This window comes from Phyllostomus discolor, chromosome 7, assembly GCF_004126475.2.
Source record: "Phyllostomus discolor isolate MPI-MPIP mPhyDis1 chromosome 7, mPhyDis1.pri.v3, whole genome shotgun sequence".
NCBI classification, from domain to species: domain Eukaryota; kingdom Metazoa; phylum Chordata; class Mammalia; order Chiroptera; family Phyllostomidae; genus Phyllostomus; species Phyllostomus discolor.
Window position 1 is genome coordinate 134,894,816 of NC_040909.2, and position 25,540 is coordinate 134,920,355.

The window sequence follows — 25,540 nt, forward strand, 5'->3', positions numbered from 1 at the left end:
CTCGAGGTTGCCTTCAAAGGGCCCAATGTAATTTCAGCTCCTTCACAGTTACGGAGCGCTTACGTGTATACAGCCCTGAACTTGTTTCGGCCCTTTGAAGGCAACCACGTGGCTGAGGTGGCCCCGTGAAAACGAGTCCGCCACCCCTGCTGTAGCGGGAGACACACGTCTCGGTCTCACTCTAAGGGCCCCGGTCTTGGGTGCCGTGGGTCTGGGTGGGGCCCAAATCCAAGGTCTCGGTTCAGAAGTGGGAAACCGTGCAACCCAACGGAGGAACTGAAACCAGGCAGAGGTTGGTTTTATTCTGTCCACCTCACCTCCTCAGAATAGGAGGTGAACAGTAGAAAGTGCAATTTTTGTAAATGCAGAAGAATGGCAAGACTGTAAGCTGAGACCCCACGGGTGAGGGCAGTGGACGAGTCCCCACGGGGTGGTCACCCCCCGCGGTGAGAAGCACCCTCGGTGCTGGAGGAGGGGATAACTGAAGAGCCCGGACCCCCCCTTTGCCTCGTAAGGTCACGCTCCCTGGGATGGCTGTCTCCCCGGCCCCGGGCTGCACGGCAGTCCCAGAAGACGACTCGGCACCTCGGTGGGGCAGGAGTCGGGGTGATTCAGGGAGAGGCTGACGGGAGTGCGGAGCCTCTGACACTTGACGGAAGGGGGCGGCGCGGCATGCGCCAGGTGGGAGCTGATGCACAGGTCTTTCCAGAAGCGGGTCCTACTGGGTAGGCAGAGGTGTGGGCTGGGGCGGGGTCCTGTATTGCTGGTGATGCCAGTCGCCTTGCCCACCCAAAGGAGGGTAGGGAGAGCCGCCCTGGGGGCCGACTGGCGGGAAGCACCGAAAACAGCACTGTGGAGGGGGAGTGCCGGTCTGCAGCCTCGCTGCCCCGGGGCCCCTGGGTGCCCTGCAGAGCCCGCAGGCCCCCCCGGCTCTGTGAGACGTGCACGGCCCCTAGAGCTCCTGCGTCGGCGGCCCCCCGGCCGGCTCCTCCAGGGGCTGCACGGCCTCCTGCACGTAGACGATGAACTCCGAGGCCTCCCCGCCCTGCGTGTAGACGGTCACCGTCTCGATGCCCTCCACGTCGTCGGAGGACACGACCAGGTGGTGCTGCTCGGCCAGCTCCACGGATGCCTGCTGCAGGGTCTCCTGGATCATGACCGTGTGGTTGGTGCTGGGCTCCTCCTCGGTGACCTGTGGGAGGGCGAGCGAAAGGTCACACTCGGCCTGCTTCCGGGTCCAGCCGCGGCCACAGAGCCACCACCGCTGCTCACGGAGCAACCAGTGCGCGCTGGAGCTCCTGGCCCCCGCAGGGACCCCCCCACCACCACACTCTGCGCTCTCCTCCCTCCCAGTGACAGGTGTAGACTGGCACTCGGTGCTGCCAGGCCACACAGCCAGGGCCAGCTGTCGCTGAGGGTGGAACCCAAGTTCAAACCAGAGTCTGTGCTCTCTTCTTGACGCCAGGCTGGCTCCCACTGGCGTGGGGTCGCCAAGGGTGCGAGGTTAGGAGGCGCCTTAGCACTTAGGTACTGCAGCTGTGCTGGTGGGCAGGCGGGGCGGCTGGAACTCCAGGGCGGGTGCATTTGGCGGTGAGAGAGGGACTAGGTCCAGCCCCGCCGTCTGCCTTTCCATGCGCCCTGGGAGCTCCCCCGTGTCTGGAGAGCGGCCTCACACTAGGACGGAGCGGGCACCCTGTGGGGTGCTTTTCCCCCGGGGAACGTCTATCAACACTAACCCCTCGGCCCTGTGGGGGGACGGCCTGCCCAGGAGAGTTCCCGCCACACGGCTGGGCGGGCGAGTGCACCGGCCAGGGGAGGGGACTGCTGAGTCCCAGGCCAGGGGAGCCCGCGGGCTCCTGGAGGGTGTGAGAGAGAGACTCTCCAAGGGGGGTCCCAAGGCAAAGCGGGAAGAGTGCCTGCTCCGTGCAGCTCCACTGCTCCCCGCCGGGAGGCCCGACACCCTGGCCTACGACCCTCCGTTCCCCACGTCACAGGACTGCTGGGAGAGCTCGGGGCTGTGGGTGTACAGCGGGCGCTGACTCGCCCCGCTGCCCTCCCCATGCCTCCGTTCCTTCACCCCCAGTGCTCCTGACCCCTACCTGAAGGGGCTGCGGGGTGCCGCCCACCCACCCACTCACTCACTCACTGCACCGGCCCGCTGTCAGTCCGCCCGGTCCCACCGCACCAAGCGGGACGAGGGCAGGGGCCGTGCTGTCTTGCACAGCCCTTCCCCGGAGCCCAGCCTGACGCCCGGCACACGGCACAGGCTTGTACTTGCTGAATGGTGACCCACTAGCTGCCAGAGGCCGCGCCCGGTGTGCAGGGGAACACCGGAGTCTGCCGGGGAAGCCGGCTGCTGAGCCACGGGACTCGGGCAGCAGTGTGGGGGGGCGGGGAGGGATTGTCAGCGGAGCAGAAAGGCAGAAGGCAGCAATGACCCCCAAGAGAGTTGGGGAGGGCGGGCTTGCTTGGGCAGCTTCCACGAGCTGCTGTTCGTGACGCTTCTGATTCCTGTCCCAGCTGCCACTGAGGGCTTCCTCCTGTCTGCCCACCCCTCAGGGACGTGCTGTGACTCCACGCCGTCTCTGGAGACCCCAGCTGGCTTGGAGGGGTCTCGCTGCGGCCCCCTGACTGCACCCTTCCCTGTGAGCAGGGGGCACTGTGACAGCCAGGGGGGCTCAGGTTTTGTTCAGAGAGAACAGTGGAAAAGGCCCGCTGGGGTGGGCCCCCTACCTAGGCGTGGATTGGAGGGAACTTTTCATTTGGCTGACGGAATTCACCAGAAGGTAGAGCGCCATTCTGAGTGGGAATTATTAATACATTTTGCCTGATTTGTTTTTCTGGAGTGAATTGAGACTTTTTTCCCTTCTCTTACTGCTTGTTTCCATTTCATTTAAATGGGAAATGTACGATGAACTAAGACTTCGGAAGTCAACACTGACGTATTTCGCCCTGAGAGCGAGCACCTGACAGAAGGCAGGGGGCAGGGGAGGGCGCACACACACGCTTCTCTCCTCTCAGCCGTCGGTCACGTCCGCACGGAGGAGACAGACGGGAGCACGGTGATTCACGCTGAGGGCCGTGCCCTCCAGGGCGTGCAGCAAACCCACTGCCGGTCAGGCGGGCAGGTGACGCAGGTGGAGGGGCAGAGTGCGCGCAGGTGCCCACATCCCCCCACCGCCCCGGCCACCGGCCGCCCCTCAGTGGCCACACCACCGGGCAGAGTTCCGTCTCCACCTTTCCAGAAGACTCGGTGCCGCCTGGCACTGTGAGCCGGCCTCCTGGCCGCTTCCGCACCCCTCCGCGGGCTCCGGTCCCGGCCCGGCCCGAGTCCCGGCGTTCCCGCTGCTCCTCTGCCCGCCCACACCCACGGAGCCTGGAGCACTGCTCGGCCCCTCCCCAACTTCTCTGGACTCCTCACCTGCACCCAGGCTTCGGCTCCCGGCAGAGCCCAGCGCCAGCCCCCACCAGCCCCCCCCTCCTTGAGCCCCATCACGGGCCCAGAGACTGAGACGGGACTCCGCAGAGGAAGGCGGGGCAGGGCATGGGAGGAGGGCCCTGCGCCACCCAGCCCGCGGCCCCCTGTGGGTGGGCGCCGGCCTGGCACAGCCTTCCACTCCGCTCACCAACAAACACCGACGCTTATTTGTCCACATTCCTTCTCTAAGTGTTCAGTCTACTCGAAGGTAGTCCTTTCTCCATTTCTGTTTCCGATTTTCAGCTCCAGCATTTTGTCCGCTAGAGTCTCCATTAAATGCATCCACTGCTAATTCTGAGAACAGCCCACAGGGTCCTTGGGGACGGAGAGAGCGACGGAGACAGAGGTGGGAGGGCCTTGCACAGACGCCCCGCAAAGAGCACCCTCCTTGGTGGGCACAGGTGTGATGGGGCTGCGCCCTGCTGCTGTCATTTCACGGAGCATCCAATGCTAGCGACATCCAGGGTCCCCGAAGGCCCCTCTGCCCGCCCTCAGGCCGTCTCCCCACCCCCAGGAGCTTTCCTAGCAGCTGTGCCAGCCCCTAGGCGCCGCCGCCCCTACACACACTGTGCTCTGCACACAGCCCGCGTGGGGACCAACACTGCAGAGGGTCTCGGGGTGGGAGGCTGCTTCACAAAGGGGTGCACGCGGCTCCTGCGGAGTGTGCCCCTCCCCCACCTCCATGCCCCCAGTGCGACCTGTTTCACACTGTCTCTGTTTCGTGTTGTTGCAAATCACACATGGACTTCCTTCCGTCCCTGAGAACCCAGCGTCCACCCAGCCCCCTGGACTCTCTTACCGGACACATCCCTAGCATTTCCGCATAACGTCTCCTGGCAAGGGCGTTTCTGTCCCCAATCACAAGCGGGGACACGGAAGCTTGGTCAAGGGACTCATCGGAAATCAAACAGCTGAGAAAAGCAAGAGCTGGACCTTGCTCTGGGTGACCCCATGTCCAGAGACCTGCCTCAGAGGGTGCAGTGTGACAGGGGCTAAAGGGACCACCTGTCACAGGTGAACAGGGTAATTCTTACTCCGACCCATCCCGGGTGGTTTACGGCCGGCTGTCTAGCTCCCAACCATTCCCTGTTCAAATGATCCCTCCAGGAGCCTAATCTGTTAGCACAGCCTGAAAATTGTTCTCCACGGGGGAAATTAGATGGCTCCACAGCGCCATTATCCCCCGAGACGGGTACTCCATTCTCCCCAAATGCGGGATCTAACACATCTTGCAGATAAATTATGAGCAGCATAGATAGCTTAATAGAAATCCTTAACCCCGGGGCCCACACAAATTATTCCTGAAACCGGGCCCGAGTCCCGCACTCGTGCCCACCTCCAGTGTCCGCCCGGGGTCTGGACCGGACCGCGGTCGGACCGGGCGCTCTGTCGGGCTCTGCCGCTGCTGCGGAGGGCTCGAGGGCTGCAGGCTGGCCGGAGCGCACTGGCTGCTCGCTCTCCTTCCGGTGCCTGTGCCTCACACGTCTGGCCCGTTCCCGCTTCCCCTGCCTGCCCTGCTTGCTCCCCACCCCCGCTCCCCTCTCCCCTTCCTCTGAAAACACCTTTCCAAGCAGGCTATGCTTTCTGCCCACATCCCAGCAACTCCCTGGAAGTGCCCTGGCCGGGGAGCCCTCAGTGAAAAGGGGTTCCCTGCGCTCCCATCCCTGTGCGGCCCCCACAGAACCCTCTCCCATGGCTCTACCGTAGTCCACGCTGCACTCACCATTCCCCCGCCCCCACCCCCACAACAAGGACGAGCTTCCCTGTCCCCGCCCCGCGCCACAGCCTGGGCAGGCACACGGGAGGGGCTGGTGGCAGGTCCAGAGCTCCGCACAGGCAGAACAAGCTGGAAGGGGTGACACAGAGGACAGTCTGGAGCAGTGGCCGGCCCAGTTTCTGTCGGACAGGAGCCCACCCAGTGACGTGGAGGTGGGGAGGGGCACACTGTTCATAGAAGGGCCCCTTTTGGCCCCAGAAGTCCCCAAGGCCCGTCCCCTCATCTCACAGAGGAGGAGCCCAGGCCCAGGGAGGAAACAAGTGCCCAGGGCCCCAGGTCCGGGGCCAGGGTCCGACCTTCCACCTCCCTGTCTCAACGTTGTCCCTCCCCACCCACCCACCCTGCGTGTGGCGGCCTCAGCCCAAGTGGCAGGGCGGGTTTGCTTCCCGGGAGAGCACAGGTGAAAGCGCCACGGTGCCCGGCCCTCGGGTGCATGATAACAGGCTGTCCCACAAACACAGTGATGCTGAGGACACACCGAGGCTCCGAGGTCACCTTGTCTTGTCTCGGCTGAGGGCTTTCCGCACAATCTGTAATGAGGAGCTCCCAGGGGCTGTGTCGGACCTGTGTCAAGCACTTGGCCTGCAGCCAAGGGCATAAGAATGCCCGGGCCCTGGCTGGGTAGCTCGGTTGGTTGGAGCATCATCCCAACATGCCGAGGTTGCAGGGTTCGAGCCCCGGTCAGGGCACATGCAAGAATGAACCAAGGAGTACATACATCAGTAAGTGAAGCTACAAATCCATGTTCATCTTCCCCTCTCTCTCCACCCCTTCCCCTTCCTCTCTCTCTTTAAAATCAATGAAAAAAAAAAATAAGAACACACCGTGGACTCCTCTGCCTCGGACGAGATGCCACAGGATGCCCGAGAGAGGCAGAGGCAGAGGCAGGGAGCACCGCTTCCCCCCCCCCCCCCCCCGGCCACCGAGTCCTCGCAGAGCCCCGATACTCTCCGGAAGTGTGTGAGGGGGCTGTCCTGCCACACAGGAAGAAGCCAGGAACGTGGGGGTCCACGGGGACCCCAGCCTGGTGTCCCCCTAGGGTGTCCCCCTCTCAGCTCCCGGGGGGCTCCCAGGACCTGCAGGGGGCCAGCTACCCCCTGCCCTCTGGTCAGGGCAGCATGCAGCACTCAGCACGCCACCTGGGGCCCAGCCGCTGTCGTCAGCGCACTGACAGTAGCGAGCCCCTGCGTCGGGCAGGGCCTAACGGGACCCAGTCTGGGAGGCCCGAAGAAGCACAGACAGGCGCTCCCGCGAGGGGGTGGGCTGGGTGTGCGCAGTGTGCGTGCGTGCATGCATGTGGGTGTGGGTGTGTGTCGGGGAGTGATTCGTGAGTGTGTGTGCATGTCTGTGTGTGCATGTCTATGTGCACATGTGCGTGCCTCCATGCAGGAACACGGGCAGGGGTGTGTGTGTGTGCACGTGTGCCTGTGTATGGGCACGGAGGTGTCGCATCCTCAGATGGCGTCAGGGACGTGCAACGACACCGCCACACCAGCACTTGCTCCGGGGGATGCAGGGAGAGCGGCCTCCGTGTGTGGCCCCTCCAAAAGGCGAGCAGCTGATGGAACAGCCACGGCTGACAAGATGCACACTCACGCTTCTCGTACACAGATACGTCAGGCTCCTCCTCAGCTCTCTGCTGTTCCACCGAGAATGTCACACGCGCCAGACACTGGCGGGCGCTGGAAACACCCGTGAGTCCTGTGCCCGCTCCCCGTGCTGAGAGCCTGCGGTCCGGCGGGAAGGACCTGGGCACTTCCGAACGCCCAGGGCGGGGTGGGGGCAGGGAGTGAGCAATGATCAGGGATGGCCCCCTGAAGGAGCTGACCCTGGCCTTGCACACTAGGGTTCCCAGGAGTCAGACAGTATGAACACCGTCTACGGTCCCTTCCACCACAGAAAGAAAGTCTCAGGCTCCACGACAGGGCGAGGACCCGTGGGCGGCAGACAAGAGCCCGCGCAGAACCAAACCCCAGGATGAGAGCCAGCACTGCATCCCTGCTGTTAGGCGGACGGGCCCCCTGGGTGCCCCAAGCTCTGGGGGAGGAGCTTTCCCCCCGGCAGGCGGGGTTTCGCTCCCTTAAATGACTGCCGGCCCAGGGCCTCCCCTGGCGCGCTCCACGTGGCCGGCCCACTTTGCAAGGTCAACAAGCAAGTGCACTGACTTTCTCAGCCCCGGGCTGGGACGGTGTGGTGGGCACTCGAGACAGAGGGAAACGGTAAATAGCACCCTGAATTTATAGAGGAAAGAAAAGGCATAAATAAGTATGGTTTATGTGGGGAGAGGGGCATCATAAATCCCCAACTGTAGGGATTTATAGGTATACACAGGACCAAACAAAGGGGAGAAACTTGCGGAAGCAGCAAAATATATTCACGGGCAGGGACAGGCCATTCACGGCCAGTGGAGACAAAGCCGTGGAAGGGGGATGTGAGCAGCGACTCACAGCCCCGGGAAGAGGGCAGGAGCCCCCCCACCCCCCGTTTTCCTCCAGGCCGTGCGCAGACAGCTGACACTTCTTCTTTTCTCAGAGTGCTGACCCCACCGACGGCCCACAGCCTGAGCTGTAGAGATCTCCAGCTAAGCGCGGCCAGGCCCACCCCGTGCGTGCCCCCTGCTCTCTGGGCCACCTCGGGGCCCAGCTGGCCAGCATCCTGTGACCCTGTCCTCACCCCAGGGCACTGGAAGGAACCTGTCCACGGGCTCTCACCTGCTGGGAACAGGAAGGGCGAGGCTCCCGGCTGGGGGAGAGGCGCCTCCCACCACCCCTCCACCCCCACAGGAGGACGAAAGGTTCCACGTTGGCCAGATGACACGATAGGCAGAAGGGGTTACAGACAGACACCTAGGCGGCAGAAAGAGGGGGCACACGGCAAGGACAGCCCACGTGCCTCGTGCCCAGGGGTCTGAGCACACTGAGTGTGTGGTCTCTGCGGTCAACTGACTGAGGACCACGGCCTTCCCTAGCTGGTTGTGGGAGATGGGGCGGACGGTGTGAGAACTCAGCTGATGGGGTACCCGTGTGCCTGCGCGGGGCGGGTGCTACCGGGCACCCTCCCCCCAGGGGGTGCCCAGCACACCCCTCCACAGCACACCCACAGGGCACCGGGCCCACGGCAGGCACTCGGCACCCACCGAGCTGCATTATCCTCGTGTGCGTCCCCGGACATGACTGGGAACCGCGCTGCGACAGTCGGAGCCCATGCACGGGGTCAGCAGGGCCAGAGGGGGCGCCTCACTGCCCAGGCTCCGGACAGGTCACTGTGCACAACGCTGTGCTTCCTTGACTCTAAGCCCAGACATGCGGACTGATGTTCTGTTTAGTGCCAGGGGCTGCGCGGGGGTGCCGCGTTGTCGGCGGGCACCGTGAATGTGGGGACGTGCTTCTCCCTGAGAACCTCGGCACTGCCCAGCAGCCCCTCCGGACAGGCAGGGATGGGCAGGGTCGGGCAGGGCTCGCTCACACTCCTGTCCCTGAAATCCCACCACCACCGCCGAGAGCGTTCCCCTCTGCACGTCACCCAGGAGGAACACCCTGCACCCTCCTGACCTTCACCGCCGCGCCCCGGGCGGCCGTCCTGGCAGGCTCCGGCCTTTCTCACGGCGAGCGCCCTGGTCGCCTGACGGGCAGGTGCTCCATGAGGCCGCGGGGACGTGATGGACCCCGCCTTCCTGGCTTCGCTCCCTGGCCTCCCCCCGTGCCCACCCCCACCCCCCGTGCTGGGAAGCCCTTGGCTTCCTTCCCCCAGTGCAGACTCCTAGCCCTCGGGCTCGACAATCCATCTCCTCCCAGCTTCCCTCCCTGTCCTTCACAGGGGTGACCCGCAGCCTCCCTGGGGCCGAGGGGACAAGGATAATGCAGCTGGAAGCGGGGCACCAGGCTCCTCCCAGGCCCTCCCTCAGCCACAGCCCCCGCCCAAGAGAGAAAGACACGCTGACCTCCCAGGGTGGAGCATTTCCATGTTCCACTGAACAGTGTTTATCGAAACGAAACGTAAACCATTGCAGTCACTCATCAAGCGGAGCCAGGCAAGTGTGTTAGTGGCCAAGTTGGTCTGAGGTCAGAGAGGGGAACCGTGGACCCCGCTCTCACGGGTCCTCCATCTCTGGGCACCCCCCCAGCACTGTCTCAGCTTGGATGTCCCGCCCCCTGCGCGGAGCACACAGTCTGAGACCCTGAGCTTCAGCCCCGCGAGGACATTGCCTCCCGGTGGGCAACCCCGCCCGCCCGTGCCTCCTGGCTCCCGGGGCTTCTCTCCCCGGCGGGAAGGGCCGCCAGCCTGACTCTCCTGGCGCATCTGCCCCTTGGCCAGCTCTCCCGTCTGTGCAACCCCTCTTGCTCTGGACCCTCGCCCCCTTCCCTTTACTCTGGGCCCATGGCCGCATGACGTCAAGGCATCCCCTCTTCCAAACCAGCCTGCCAGGGCCTTCTCTAAGAGAAGTACTCAGAATGGCTGCATGATGGGGGAGCTCTGGGGTTAAATCATTCCCAGATGCAAAATTAATGCATTTTACGTAATGCAACTACGTGCTTGCCTGCCTGGAGCGAGCAAAAAATCTGCCCCAAACCTGAAAGAGACCAAGTAATCTCAGCTGGCAAGGTGACCCCAAAGAGCAGGGAGGACCAAGGACAACCCAGCCACCCTGGCCATAGACTTGCCCCAGGACATGGGGACCCAGACACACAGGGGTAAACCAACAAACAGTATTCAAGCTCACAGAAAGTGGGATCTTGAAAATTATACCAACCACGCAGCCGCGGTGTGGAGTATAATAGACAAATTGGGGCTCAGGGAGAGGAAGGGGAGAGAGAAGCAGAGTTCAGGTGAGCTAAAGGTGCTCCACATGAAAGGGGGCTGGAGCCGAGGAGGGGAAAGCCTTTGCCCTCCGCTTTTTTCAGACGGCTCCCCATAGGGACACAGACACATCACGGGCCTTATTTTTGCTTTTAATCTTTTGCGGAGAAACAGAAATTGCAGCCACTGCTCTGGAACAAGAGGACTCGGCGGGTCACAGAAGCGACGGCAGAGAATGTGCGGTTCTGGAGACAGGCTGCCGGAAATCACCCCAGGGACGGGAACCTCTGAGCCGGGTTTTATTTAACGCAGAGAGAAAAGACTCCAGTGGCGAAGGGGGACAAAGGAAGGCCACAAAGCACCACGGATGGCGTGCAGTGACAAGGGACAGGAACCCCTGGCCGAGAGCCTCAGTAAGGCCTTTGTCTCCAGATGCCCGTGCTAAAGGTCCCCATCCGGTGACAGCGGAACAAATGTGCCGTGAGGGGCAGGAGGGGCGGGAGGTGCGAGAGCGTCTCCTGAGGATCTTCCTGGGTGCGGCAGTAGGACTGCGGTGTGATTAATGTCGGCGCGGCCCCAGGATCGAATAAACGGCACCAGCACCTCAACGTTCTTCGGGCAGGGGCCGAACCTAACCCATCAGAGTGTGCGGCTGAACACCGGTCACTCCCGTAACAAGGACCAGGACCAGGGGAAGAGGGAAAAGAGAGCAGCCACCAGGGCTTTGGTGTGAAGACAGAACGACGGGGAGGGCACAGATGGGAGACCTCCGTGGGGACCGCAGGCATCGGTGGGCCGAGGGACGGAGCCCAGTTGGCCCATCTGAGGCCAGGAGGCAGGGGCGGCGGCGCTCTCAGCCCCCGAGTGTGCAAGGGTCCGCTCGCCCACGGAAGACGCATGCTATCATCCCCTTGCACCGGCCTTCCAAAGGCGTGTGAATCTATCACACGCGCCATCACACCGCACTGTCAGCCAGCGTGAGACGGATGGGACGACCCGGCACACGGTGAGGAGAGACAGGACGCACGAGCAGTCACGGCAGGCGGAAGCGGCAGGCGCCATCCATTCTCTCGTGGTGCAGACACTCCTAATCTTGCGGGAAAGACTCCTCCGCTGAGCCACAGCAGCGGCCCCGCCCCGGCGGGGAACGGGGAATGAACGGTGGGGCAGGAGACACCAGGCTTTCGCTGCGGCGTGGAAGCAGCACGCAAACCCGCCGCAGTGGCAATGCCTCACACTCCCGGGCACGTGACCGGGACACAAAGGAGGCTGTGAAGGGGACAGGGGCACAGAGGAGAGCAGGACCGGCCTTCCCACTGTGGGCGGGTGGACGCCTTGAGTCAGGGAAGGTCTGTCTACACTACTGTGTGAGCCCCAAAGTGCTCTGGGGGACATGGAAAGGACGATCCCAGGGGCTTAGAATGTATCTGAGCTGGAAGGGACACCAACACAGGAAGACCTCACCCCGCCCCTTCTACGGGTGGATGGGGAGATCTCGGCTCAGCCCACCTCGCAACAATGCAGGGGCCCGTGTCTCCTGTCCTGACCGGAGGGGGAGGAGTTTCTTATGTTGACGTGAATCTTCTCTTAGCCTCTTGTTCAGTTAAACAATCGAATTAATAGAATGGAATAGTTGTTTTAATAAGAAAAATGGATTTTGAAGCCTCACACAAATACTTTCTGGTCCCTCACCCCATTATTTTGCCACGAGTCTTAAGAAATGGTCAACACCCTTCCCGGGGTGGTGGGGGCTGATTCTGGGCTCCCCCTCCTGTGAGAGCAGAGGGCGAGGCGCCTCCAAGCACAGCGGCTTCTGCCCACTGGATGCCCCTGTACAGACGGACAGACAGACAAGGCAGGAGGGGTTCAGGGACCAGAGGGCTCAGGGCCCCGCATTAGACACAGGGCGGGCTGGATCCGAGCTTCCCTGCAAGCAGGCAGCTGGGCTCTGTGGTCCGCCACAGCAGTGGACAGTGTGTCCTTGCAACACTAACGAGCTCCAGACAACGGGCCACAGCTCCGGCATGGGTTGGTCACCCACACACGGCCCCCCTTCCAGAGAGGTCTGCTGCCGGAACCGAGGCTCAGACTGAGCCCACGTGCTGGGCCCGGACTGAGGCTCCGCCTGCTCCTCTCCTCCTGTCCCGCCCTCAACTTCACCCTCCAGCTCCACCCACCACGGGGCACCTGCTGGAGGTGACAGAGGCATGGGAAGTTGCTGGGAGAGCTGGGCTGCTTTGGGCAACACTGGAATTTGGGGGGTTTGTTTTTTTTAAATCAGCAGCTAAGCACGTGGGGAGAGCACCCGGGAACCTGAACAAGATCGTGGCGGCACAACCCTGCCCACGCCAGGCTGAGGGTCTGCGTGCGGGCGGGCACTGGACCCTTCCCAGTCCTCCCCGCCCGGGCCCCAGCTGACAGCTTCGAAGCGTCCAGCACGTGGAGGGAAAACAACAGACGGAAGTGTGACAATCCTAAGGGGCACACAGAGAACCAGGGACGGGGCCAGAGACACAGGCCTGTCAACAACCGCTGGAACCGCTGGTCAGGGTCACTGCTGCAGGGGTCCCCTGAGGGAGGTGGCACCAACAGAAGGTCTCCCACTTGTGCTGAGCCCGGCCCTCCCCAACACCCAGCAACCCTCCGGGAGTCTCCCGGGGCACCGGGGCGTCCACGGTCCCCTCCTGCCCACCCGCTGCCCCACCCCAGACCCAGGCTCAAGGGGGGAACCCCCAGTGCTCGCGCGGCACCTGGGGCACCGGCCGACCTCTCCGAAGCAGCCGTCACTCTCGGTGGGGACTGCCGACCGACGTCTGCGTTTTTCAGTCTCTCGCCCGGTTCTGCTTGTTTTCTCCCATCTCCCTCTAACACACTATGCTGTTTACTTATTCGTGACATGCGCGTGCACCAGCTGCCTCTCTCAGTAGAGCGCAGGTCCCCAACCGCACCGCCCGTCTGCTTTGTTCACTGCGGCGTCCCAAGGGCCCAGACGGCGGCTGGCGGGCAGGGCCAGCGCAGGGGCGCTTGCTGAGTGAAAGAAGAAATCGTTCCCCTCGAGAGTCTACTTGCCTCTTGAGATCAGGCCCCAGCTGAACCACATGACCCAGCTGAACCACGTGACCCAGCCTGGTACGCAGAAGACTGCTCCCTGCCCCCCCAAAGATGTGGGTCTCAGAATCCCTGCAACCTGAGAGTGCTACCCCTCGCATGACAAAGAGATTCTGCCAGGGAGGGTAAACTGAGGGTCCCGAAATGAGGAGGGCGCCCTGGATCACCCAGGTGGGCCCCAGGGAACCACAGGGAGGCAGGAGGGTCAGCCTCAGGCACGGCCATGGGGCGCTGGAGTCAGAGGTCCACGGTTTGCTTCCCAGCCTCCCTCAGCCCACATACAGCATCCAGGCCTGCCCTGATTTTCATCCCAAACCCAGAGCCCCAAAGGCTGCAGAGTCATCACTTCCCGTTATCATCGATGAACTCCGATACAGAAGATTCTCTTTAGCTCGTGCTAATGCAGCATGAAAGAATACAATTATAAACAGCATACACTGCTTCTTTTAATGTGGAAAAGAAATTTTGTTTTTGGCCCTGTGGAAGATATGTGTGTGTGTGAACCAGGAAACTTCAAAAGGGTCTCAAAATGTGCTCTCTGACGGTAATTTCACACTTTTCCTGCAATACACAGCACGCGCTCTCTGACAAGGTGTTCCTGCTTTTTTCTCTATGGGATGTAATAATTCGCAGGACACAACTGGAGAATTGAAACATGAAACCCACAGCGTACTCTGCCCTGTTTGTGAGCATTTTCTGAGCAAGCACTTGGGGTGTGCTGTGTTGAGCTGGAGAGACACGAAGTCCTGGCATCACAGGTCCCGCCCAGTGAAGGAGGAGCCTCGGCCATCACGGCCCCGCCCAGTGAAGGAGGAGCCTCAGCACCATGGCCCCGCCCAGTGAAGGAGGAGCCTCGGCCATCACGGCCCCGCCCAGTGAGGGAGGAGCCTCAGCCACCATGGCCCCGCCCAGTGAGGGAGGAGCCTCAGCCACCATGGCCCCGCCCAGTGAAGGAGGAGCCTCAGCACCATGGCCCCGCCCAGTGAAGGAGGAGCCTCAGCACCATGGCCCCGCCCAGTGAAGGAGGAGCCTCAGCCATCGCCCCAGGGCCTGTGCAAGTGCCCTGGGTGCCCTCCTACCACAGTCTCTACTGCTGAGTCCTGAACTAGTTTATTCAAAAGAGAAAACTGAAACTAGTTTACTTCTCTAATCAAAATGGCTACGTTTACATTTAAATGACAGCACAACTGAAATCAGAGGGCGTTCTTTCCAGAGAGCCCGCGGTGCTGCGATCCCAGCGCTGCAGGTGGGGGGTGAGCGTCCCTCCGCCCACCCGCCCACCCTCCTGTCCCTGACCTGCCCGCAGCCTCGGTGGGGGGCTGGGTGCTGGGCCAGACGGACAGGAGAATGGCCGGACACACGTTCTCGGGGGCCGTCCCCCATGCAGTCACCCGAGACTGTGTTCAACGGCGCCGCTTCCTCAGCCCTGCGATCTCGGTGAGCCAGAGAGTCTGCGTGCGAACAGTGCCACCGTCCGCCACTGCGGACCTGCTCGCGCCTGTTGTACCTACTGCTCATCTGTCGTGCTGTCAGCCCCGCGCCTTGCAGCGTGTCTAAGCCACACCCCAGGCCCCAGCCTCCCGCAGCCTTGCGGTGTGCAGTGAGTCCCGGCCTGAGCAGCAGCGGTCAGTCCCGTTCCTGGATTGGAGACGCGAATCACACACAGTCCGCAGCACCTTCCTACAACCCTCAAAGGACCTGGTGCGCCTGAGACGTCTAATGTCCTCCGGCCACCCTCCCAAGCCAACCATGCCGAGTGCCAGGGGGACTCCAGACGCCACGTGACGCTGTGCCAGGGAGGGTTCCAGAGCAGGTGAATGGGACCCCCCCAAGACTGCAGGCTGGGAAACAGGAAGGGGGGGCTGCAGGGGTGCTCTGCCGGGAGGACAGGAACCTGTTTCCACCACACAGACCAGCAGCCCCTGGTGATTAAGTGTGGGCCTCCTCCCGCCGGACTCCAGTCCAGGGCCTCCTGAGAAAACCCACTGTGTGGCGGAGGGTTTTAGGACACGCAGTCAGACCGCCATCGAGATGTGCCCAGTCTTCTCTAAGGACCGAGAAATCCAGTCGAAGCAGAGAACTGCTCAGCCGGGAAGCCGGGACCTTGCCTCTGAGGGGTGCCCTGGGCACTGCCCCGAAGACAGCACGGCCATAGCCACCTTAGGGTCACCGAAGGCAGATTGCTGGGACCCATGGCTCAGGGTCCCTCTCTGAGGGGCCCAAAATCCTTACCCCTTTCGCTAAGTTAACTGCTTCACGTTTCCTTCTTGTTTTCTGTCGTGAAACTCGGTGCTACGCTCACAGTGGGGCTGGGACAGCTCTCCCAGCACACGCCCTTCCAGGTGTCGGCTCAGAGGTTGGGGATCAGCCCCGACGTCCTTTATGGCACCGCCCCAGCCGCACTCACTGCCCCGCTTCCTCGTACCGCTGCTCTCTCTCCCCGCGCTGGCTCACCACGCAGCCTCCTTTCAGTCCTGCTGACCTGCGCCGTGTCTTTCCCGCTGGAGAGCAAGCCCCTCGGCGGCAGGCCCGGGTCCCCCTGGCGCTCCCGACACTCTGCCGGACGACAGTCGGCGCTGACCGAACGCTGCTGACCACAAGACTAAGACGGGTAACTGTGTCACACTCTGCAGCCTGCACGCCAGTCTTCTGCAGGAACTTGAACTTCGGTGCGTCCTGGTGCTGACGTGCTTAGTGCTTCTGTTTTTTCAGGTATTTGCGTGAACCAGACTAAATCTCTTGTAAAATAAAGCAGAGGATGGTACAGACGGAAGAAAAGGATGATCTCATTATCAAGCACGCTGCACTTTACCAGACGCGAACTCTCCGAGGACGGAGAAGAGGAAATGAGCCACGCAGTGTGACAGTTAAGTCGAGTGACCTTTATTCACAAATCGATCGCTTCCCTCCTGTCGGTTCCACCACCCTGTGTAAATCCGATCAGGGTGATGTCAGACACTTAAAGGGCCCGGGCACCGGGGACCCCTCCTGGCTTCTCTGGCCGTCCCCCCAGTCCCCGCTCACTGGCGCCTCAGGCACCGAGGGTGGCTGTCCCCACAGATGTGTCCCGAGGTGCCCACATCATGCTCACTGTCGCTCTGGAACTCTTCCAAAGGAAACGAATGAAAAGTTCCCAGAATTTTCAAACATTTATTATCCCTTCGCCCTGAAACACACCTGGCCACACGGAGCTACTGACAACACAATTCCGTAACAATCGAAGGCAGAAAAAGGGAGGCCCGAGACCACACCAATTCCACGCCGGACTCTCCTTGGGGAGGGGACAGCCCCGAAACACGAGGGGGCAGGAGAGGAGGAGGGTGGGTGGCAGTGCGAGGAGACAGTATTTAGGAAGTCGGTGGGGGGGGGGGGGGCCTTACCTGCTTCACCACGGTCACCGTCCCGGGAGCCATGGCAACCACCGAGGCGACGGCTGCAGTGTCGTGCGTCTCGGTGCCTAGCTCGATGATCTGCTGGAGGATGTTCACCGCGGTGGGGTCCAGCCGGTCGCCTTCGAGGAAGGGACAGACAGGGGACCGTTGAGGAACCTGTACCGAAGGCTGCCGACCGCAACAGCAGCCCCTGGGAGCGGCCGCCCTGGCGGGGCGGGGGGGGGCTCCTCCCGGGGTGAACGGCGCTCGGTGATTGCTCACCACGAGAGCAGAAGTAATTTACAGGGCACCCGACGGCTTGCACAGCAGTTTTTATGGGAACATCTCGAAATCCTCCACAGCCCAGAGAGGAGAAGACGCCATGACGGTGTCACCCCCATTTCACAGATCAGGTCTTTCCGCACAGAAAGGCCGAGAGACTTGTCTCAGGCCGCTGGTCAGTTGCACCAAAGCCCAGATGTTCCGACGCCAAACACGGTGACACAGCCTGCCGCTCGGAACGGACGCCTGAGCAGCACCAGCCACCGCATGGAAGGCATGCAGGCAGGGGTCAGCCAGAGCCCAGTGCACCGGCTCTGGGCAAAACACCCAGGGGCGTCTCCATCGCCAACGGGTGTGGCGGTTCCAAATCAGCTGGAGCCGGGGCTCTGGTCTGATGGCTCCGAGGGTCGCAGCCCCCGTGGTCAGGCAGCTGCTGGGCCACCCGGGCCTCTCCTGGACACAGCACTCGGACCCTCCCCATGCCCTCACCGAAGGGAAATCACTGCCTGGTCCCCAGGTCAGCAGAACACCGTGAGGTCCCCGCCAACGTGCGCACCCTCCCGGACGGGCTTGCTGGGGGACGCGTCCCACCGCGAGGGGGTGAGGAAGAGGCGGGGGAAGCCGTGCTCTGTGGTAAGGGCAGGGGGTGGCATGACGACACAATCACGATGTTCGTGACCTGAAAACACTCACAGTGCACCGCCCTGGCCTCCCCCAGCCCACACACACAGGCTCACTCAGTCACTCGTGACTCATTCTCTCTCTCTCTCTCCATGTTTCAATTGTGCCTTGCAGCAACCACTCAGAACATCCAAAGACTAAGTAAAACATTTACCTTTAAAACTTACTGAGATAGGGATTAATCCAAAGAATGACCGATGTTTTCTGTAAGACGTCATGGAGATAAGGTGCGACCCTCGTCCACTTACTCCCTCAGTGACCTTGCATCAAGGCTGCCTGGCACCAGCCCAGGGCCTCAGCCCAGGGGACACAGACAGAGACCTAACGCCCCTCCCCTTCCAGGGCTCCCAGGCCCCGGGACAGGTCCAGGAGCAAATTCCTGCGGCTCCTGGACAGCCCCACGTGAGGAAGGCAATTCGGGGATGCCGTGGCGGAGTCGGGCAAGTTGCCAGCAGGTGGCACGAAACCCGAATCCCAACAATGGACAGGAGTTGGCAGGACAGTGCTGTGGGGGAGGAAACGGACCCCATCCCAGAGAGCACTGGGGCGGGTGGGGAGGTGGCAGCTGCGGGCCTGGTGGAGGCCAGGGCGGCCCAGAGGTAGGGGGCCGGCCGTGCAGGGAGCCAGGGCGGGCAGCTGCATGGCGGAGAGGCTGTGGAAGACGTAAGCCAGCCCATGGGTGGGGAGGGAGCTGCACGGGCTGCCTCGGCAGGGCTGCAGGACCACCCAACAGGAGGAAGGAAGCACGTTCACGCCAGGCCTCTGCTCTGGGAACTGCAGTGAACAGCTGGGTCCCCCAGGCCCATCTGCAGAACCCGCGGACGGCTCTGACGGCTGCAGAGCGGGGCCCTGCCCCCTGCAGCCCCGGCCGCAGTGAGCACGGCCCTGGCGACTCGCCGTCCCTGGCGACTGGCCCAGCGGAGGCCTCCACACCACTGTCTCACAGCCTGGGGCTTAGGGATTTAAAAACTGGTCAGAAACGGGGATTTTTCTAACTCTTATCTCCCGTCACTATTTAATGCTCTCTTCTTCACCCCCTTGCCTGTCCTCTGTCCCCCAAGTATCAGTAGGGCTGTGGTCCATTACATGAACTTGGGTGCTGCTCCGGCTCCGAAATGAGCATTCAAGAAGTGTTTTCTTCGCATAATGTCCCAGTCACCACTAGGCTGGCACTGGGTGGTTTGTTTTTTAAAATTGATCTCATGTCTCAAAATGAGGACGTTTGATACAAAAATCCTGATTTGGGTTTCTCAGAAGAAGCGGAAAGCGGGCAGCCCCGGGCCCACAGCTCTGGAGGCGGCAGCTGCATGGGGACCAGCTGTGCCCTCTGTCCTGGCCCTGCCACCCCAGCACCGCCTGCCGGGCGCTTCAGACCCTGGGACAAGCCACCTGGAGCGATGACCATGAAGTGTGGAAAGGGGACAGTGCCCCAGTGAGAATCCGGGGGACCAACTGCAGGGCCGGCTCCAGCCCCGAAAGCAGGAGTCTCTCGGCAGCGCGCTCACTCGGAGGAGCCCCGAGTCTGCACTGGAGCCAGGAGGCCCCACTGCCCTCAGGGGCTGTCCCGCACACTCGGTGGGACCTTGCGTGGGGACGCCTGGCAGTGTGGCCATGAACCACACCTCCGGGATGGCACCTGTGTGCTGCGACTCTCCTTCAGGGGGCAGAGGGCTCCCTGCCCGGCAACGGGGCCACTTCCGTGGTCTAAACCTGGGCCAGGGACTGGGAAGCCAAGCCACTGACGGACGGACGGCAGACCTCACTCATTCGCAAGCCCACTCGTCCCAAGTGTCCAGCACAGACCCGCTCGGAGGCGTGGGGCACGGCCTCTCACCGCTCTCGGAGGTGTATCTCAGGTCCTGCAGCGCAGCCACGGCGGCCTGCGTCCCCTGAACATCCTCTTCGGCCTCGGCGATGTGCAGATACTGGGTGGAGGGCTCCTCGGGGGCTTCTGCTGCCGGCTAAATAGACACAAGACACTGAGTGACCTTCTGGAAGACCGGCCGTTACCCAGGATCCCAGGGGGGTCACGTGTGGAGGCAAAACCAAAGCACGTTGCAGCACCTCGTCCACCCAGCAGACCCGAGAAGTCGGCTGCTCCGGTGAGAATCCCGCTTCCCACAGAGAAGCCTTCTCTTCGCAAATACAAGTCTCCAAAGCCAGCCTCGGGCGAGCGCCTCCTGCTGCGCATCCCTGCCTCGGGGACCAGGCCGTGCAGGTCAGGCCCGGAGATGAGACGCGCCCAGAGACTCGTGTGCGCTCCTCCAGGGGCTCCCCGTCTCCCCCCCCCCCTACCCCAACCAGCACTGCCTCTGACAGTCCCTATGCCCAGGGCCTCGAGCTGCCCAGCTGGCAGAATGGCCCAGCAGAACGGCCCAGCAGTGGCGAGGACAGAAGGGAGGGAGGACATGGTCGTCACAGAACACGGACGAGCCTGCAGCACACCACCCAGCACAGGGTCCGGCCCAGGCAACCTCAGCTACCCATCCGTGCCTTTCTCATTTTCGAGCGGTGGGTGCGATAAACAAAAGCGGACACAGAAAACACATCTGCGGAAAAAGAGACTTCCAGCTGGGAGGAGCTGAAGCGAGGCCCACAGGTGCCTCGTCCCCGGGGGGGGGGGGGGGGAGAGAACACAATTTCCACGAGGGCTGGACACCAACAACGACGACGACCTCTCTGTGGAGTGGACGAGGAGTCCCAGCAGAGCTGCACGGCGGGAAGCGTCACCGTCCCCGACAACGAACAGCGAATGGGAGGGCCGTCCGCCAAGCTCAGAGCAGCCAGTTGCGCCCCCTAGGCCCGTATCAGCAACTGACGCAGACCCCGGGAGGAGCAGGCGCGACTCTTTCACAGACAAGTCCATTTGGGTGTCTCAGCCTCACAGACACTTCACACCCAATAAATATGTGACAAACGTGTGAACAAGCGAAAGAAGCAGGTTTCCTTTCAATGATGGTGAAGCGTGTGCCAGCCAACACAACGCTGACCGGGTCCCAGGATCCCAGGACCCCCCGAGTCTGTGAACACCAGATGCTCCTGGGGCACGGCTTCCCCCTCCCCGTGGGGAAGCTCTGTGGGACCATGACCATGTGCAGGGAAGACGGGTCTTCACAAGGCGCTCCTGGGAGCCAGGTGGCGGCGGCAGCAGCAGCACAGCATCTGGGGGGGGGGCCTGCTCCCTCCCTTCCCGAGCCGAGTGCCCGCGTTTGCACCAACCCTTCCTTTGGGTCCACAGCTCCGCCAGAGGTGCGGGGACCCCTGCACAGGCTGCAGCACCTGGTGTGCCCCCCAGCAGTGCACGGGTGCTGGTTTCTCCTGAGCCGCCGCAGCAGCGGGGCGGAGGTGGAGCTTGTCTGGGTTCCTGCCAAGCTGACGGCCGAGAAACGCTGCCTCTGTCTAGTTTTAATGAACATCTATTCTGTGTGAGGTGATCGTGTTTTCGGATGTCTCATGCTCATTTTTCTTATTGGGCTGTTGATCTCTCTCATCCTTATTTTTAGAAGCCTTTATAGTGTACAGACAGTCATCCTTTTCCTAGGAGAGGGCTGGACATTTTTTTGTCATTTGTCTGAGTTCTTTTCTGGAAGACTTTAAAAATGTTTTCACGCAGTCATTTTTTTCCAGTCTCTCCCTTACTGAATCTGCGCTGAGACCTAGCTGGGAAAGGTCTCAAAAGGTCTCTACACTGTTGACTTACAAACGAATTTACTCACGTTTTCTTCTGGTATTTGTCAAACATCACTGTTTTTATATTTAAAATCTCTGTGCCTTTGGCTCAAGGCTTTCTCTATGTATGAGCTACTGATAATAGTATACTAATGATTTAATATATTGTCTATAGCAGTTTTCCATGGCTTTTACTGAATTCTCCAAAAACGTAACCCCGTCCCCTGCAGATCCGCATACTTTGCTGCTGCTCCCCCTTCCCGTCTCTGTTCGCTCTGCCTGGGCAGGGCCCTGGGGCCTCCATCTCCGCCGAAAAACGACCTCAGGGAGACACCCTCTACTCCTTCCCCATGGAGGAGGAGGCTGATGGGACTGAGACTCAGATGCTTATTTTTTCATTTTAAAGATACATTCATTAGCCCTGGCTGGTGTGGCTCAGTGGATCAAGTGTCAGCCTACAAACCAGAGTCACCAGTTCGATTCCCAGGCAGGGCGCATGCCTGGGTTGCGGGCCAGGTCCACAGTTGGGGGCACGCAAGAGGCAACCACACACTGATGTTTCTTTCCCTCTCTTTCTCCATCCCTTCCCCTCTCTCTCTAAAAGAAAAAAAAAGATTAAAAAAATATATATATTCATCACATTCCACTTCATGGACTGTTTGTAACCAGGGACCCTGAACTTCGGTGCACGCCTTTTCTGCGGGAGACGATCGCTCCATTCCCGCCGCAGTTCCGTCACTGTGGTGGGTCCCACGGGCACGGCCCTCCTACTGCACCACGCCCCCCCGTGCACTCGGGGACCCTCCGGCACTGCCAGGGCATGAGACTTTCCTCACACACTGCAGGGGCCGTCTCCGAGCCCCTGCTCCTGACCACTGGCCGTCCTCAGCTGGGTTCCGAGACAAAGCTCCTCGGCCGGGGCCCCTGACTCTGGGGCAGCGCTGACTGCGGTGGTTTGGGGGAGCACTAGGGCCACCTAGCAGGCAGAGGTCGGCGATGCTACCAAAGTCCCAAAACGCACCACAGGACAGCCCTACGGAAGAATTTCCAGGTCACCGGCAGCCCTGCTGATGGGTCATCTCTGGGTCTGTGACTAACGGAAGTAAAAACGGCGGTGAGCCACACAGACCCTCACAAAACAGGCTACACACATCCCAGAGGGAGAGACGCAGCGTGGCCCAGACCCCACCCAGTCACGCCCCTCAGATACGAGATATGACTTGAAAAGACCCCCCAGTTTCCCGGCCTGAAGACCCAGGGTTCCGAGGGACTGTCCGCGCCCGGGGCCTGGGCTTGCCTGGTTCGGGTTACCAGCGTTTAGAAACGTCAAGGTCAACACCGCACTCTGGGGCCTTACCTCCCACTTGGGCTCTCCTTCGCTCTCCACCAGCTTCAGGCCGTGCTTGTTCTTCAGGTGCCTGTTGAACTCCCACTTGGTGCCGTAGACGAAGCTGCAGACCGGGCACTTCAGGCCACCTGCGGGCAGACGGGGCAGGGGGCGCTCGCTCGCAGCACGAGAGGCACCCAGTTCCCCCTCCCGCCCCGGGGCCTCGCGTCTCAGGGACGGTTTTGTTTTCGTTTTTACATCCAAACCAAGCTTACCTTAGTAGCAGAACAGAATGGCAACAGTTTGCTTTTGAGGCAGAGGTTTTAAAACTTAATGTCTTTTTTTCCCATTTATTGAGCGAACATGTGCAGAGAGCGGCTTCTGCCGGCCCTCCACACCCAGGGTTCCCCATGCAAGGGTCCGTCAACCGCAGACGGAAACGCTCCCAAAGTTACATTGTTGCTCACGTGTCCTACACGGGCCTACCACGGTTGTGTCCGCAGACTGCCTTTTCCTGTCACTGTCCCTGAACAATACAGCGACCTGCACAGCACGCCCACTGGCCTGGGTACCATAAGCAACCTAGAGGCGATGTAAAGAGCACTGGAGGGGTGCTCGGGTCACAGGCAGACACTACAGTGGTTCACGTAGGGGCTCGGGCGCCTGGAACCACCTGCCACCAACACCGACAGGTGAGTGTGCACACCCAGTATTTCAGGTGCCCGAGAGAAGTAAGGTGAGTAACGGAATTCCTTCGGCTAAAGGGACAAGCGGAGCATGCTCTGTAATAAACTGTCATACATTTTAAGCTGGGAATGCTCAGGCACGATTACAGAAGTGTTTGAAAGGGCCCCAAGTTTCACACTCCGCCTGGGTGCAGGGAGGTATCGCTCCACTGAGCACCTGACCCTCAGGCCTCCGATGCCGACAACCACCCACCAGGCTGCCCTCTCTCCTGCCTGGGCCCTGGCACTCTGTCCGTCTGCTGCCTCCTGCCTGGCGGAGCAGGGCCCCAGGCCGCACGTCACCTACCTTGCTGGACAAGCGTGTCGGCCGCCAGCTCGCCGGCGCCCACGTTGGCGTACTCCTCGTTGGGGTGCTTCCGGTTGTAGTGCCTCTTCAGGGAGCCCGAGATGTTGCAGGAGTAATGGCAGTGGGCACAGCGGAAAGGCTGTGGGGACAGGGGGGTTGTGTTAGGGATGTGTGGGCCCGGCCTCGACCTGGCCCTTGGGAGAAGGGGTGGGCACGGCTCCCCCAAACATCCGCCGACAATCACCACCCTCCCACTGTGTGTGTCTGAGACCCCAGAAGCCTGAGGGGGCGAGCCCGCCCCGCTGGGCATGCTCCAGGGAAAGCGTGGCCTTGTTGTTGAGTCCTGTCTCTGTGAGACCAGCCAAGCAACAGGGCAAGGTGTCCCCCGACCAGGAGGGGCCCCTGCACACGCAGGCGCTTTCACTTCTTTCCTTTCTGTTCTCTCGTTTGCCCCAGAACTCACAGTTCCTGCTCAAGAAGAAACTGAGAAAAAAGCAGGACAGCGACACACCCCTCTGGTTCAGTGGACACCGCTCCAAGGGGCTCCCCCCGGCAGGTCACCCCGAGACGTGCCTGCTTCTCTGACTGAGCTGCTTCCTGCAGTGTCGGCCTGAGAGCACCAGCCCCGACACAAGTGTCCACCCAACGTCCACCACGAGGGAAGGCGCCCTGTTACCGCCTACTTCCGCCTGCCCGCACCCCCGCACCCCCCCCCCCCGCGCCAGACAAGGCACCTCCGGGAGAGCACACAGACGAGCCCCACAGCCCTGTGCTGCTCAGACCGCTGGGGGCCCGCGCGGGGAGACCCTGCCATCGGCCGGGTGGCGGAGGACATCCAGGTCACAGTCATCCGAGTGTCCCTCCAAACCACGTGCTGTGCGCCTTCACCGCGGCGGCTGGAGAAACCCCCTTGGGTGCCCAGGGCCCTCTCGGCAGCACGGCACCTTCCTGGCCAGCGGGAGTGGGGGAGGGGCGTGGGGGGTCCTGACGGGGCAAGTTCAACTGACCCCCAGCGCTGCCCGACGATGGAACCTCGGGCAGGCGGTGAGGCTCTCTGAGCACCGGCTCCTCATCAGCAAAGTGGGGGTAATGACACCCCCCCGAAAGGCTGTGAGCACTGAAGGACATCACGTGAACGGACACTCAGACGCCACAGAAACTGTCATTTGTTGTTTTCATCATCACTCACTCAGCCCACGCCGTGCCGGTGGGAGCCGCTGTGCCCGTGGCGTCCTCCACCCACCCTGACTCTGCAGCAGTTCGACTCATTCACCTCTCACCGCCGTGGCCCCGAAGGCCAGACCAGCTACGGTGCATCTGTGACCATGAGGCGCTGCCCCAGCGAGTAGGGCAAAGGTCCCCCCTCCCCTCTTTCAGTGGCCTCTTCCTTTCGGGTCTGCAGATGCACTGCAGCCTCCCATGCAAAGAGAGAGACCGGGAGGGGAAGGGGCATGGAGGAGGAGGGAAGAAAATGAAAAGGAAACCCTTCTGTCTGCCCCGTCCTCCTTTACAAGTCACTGCCCTTCCTCCGAGGCCCCGCCCACCCCAGTCTTGAAGAGCAGACCCCGCCCATGGCCGGCCCTCAGGGGTCCACCTCCGGTCCCAGGCCCCAGGATCCCCTCCAGCACTACAGGCCGTGCTCTCTTCCCAGACCTTCCACACACCCGTCATCTTTAGCTGGCTGCCACCTCCCGCCGTGACATTTGCTACCAGTGACAGGCGATCACCAGGCCCTCGGGGGGCCCTCTGAGCCGTCTCGGTGGTTTACTTGCTAGATCCCCTCCCCGGGCGGACAGTGCGTGCCGGCTGTCTCCCACGTTCTGTCCCCAGTCCTGCCTTGCCCCCTGCCACAGTTCCAGGGACCGCGTTCACGTCCTTGCCTGCTGGGTCTCTATGTCCAGTTACGGTTCCTCCTGAACCACAGGCAGGAACTTCCAACTATCTTGGGGTTTCTCTACAGCGACGGTCTGTGGGCGCCTCCAAACACACACAATTCCAGACTCACGCTCTTTCTGCAA

The 25,540-nt window shown here is 61.7% G+C and overlaps 1 protein-coding gene across 1 annotated transcript in view; it reads right to left on the reverse strand.

The window, feature by feature from the left end:
* Positions 1 to 282: 282 nt before the first annotated feature.
* Positions 283 to 25,540, reverse strand: part of ZFAT (zinc finger and AT-hook domain containing) — a 105,982-nt gene continuing 80,724 nt past the window's right edge. The window contains exons 12-16 of the mRNA XM_028534076.2: positions 23,523 to 23,661; positions 22,521 to 22,639; positions 19,329 to 19,455; positions 16,541 to 16,671; positions 283 to 1,192 (exon numbers count right to left, since the gene is read on the reverse strand). Coding sequence (XP_028389877.1) covers positions 953 to 1,192; positions 16,541 to 16,671; positions 19,329 to 19,455; positions 22,521 to 22,639; positions 23,523 to 23,661 — 756 coding nt within the window. The 3' untranslated portion in view covers positions 283 to 952. The remainder of the gene's footprint in view (positions 1,193 to 16,540; positions 16,672 to 19,328; positions 19,456 to 22,520; positions 22,640 to 23,522; positions 23,662 to 25,540) is intronic.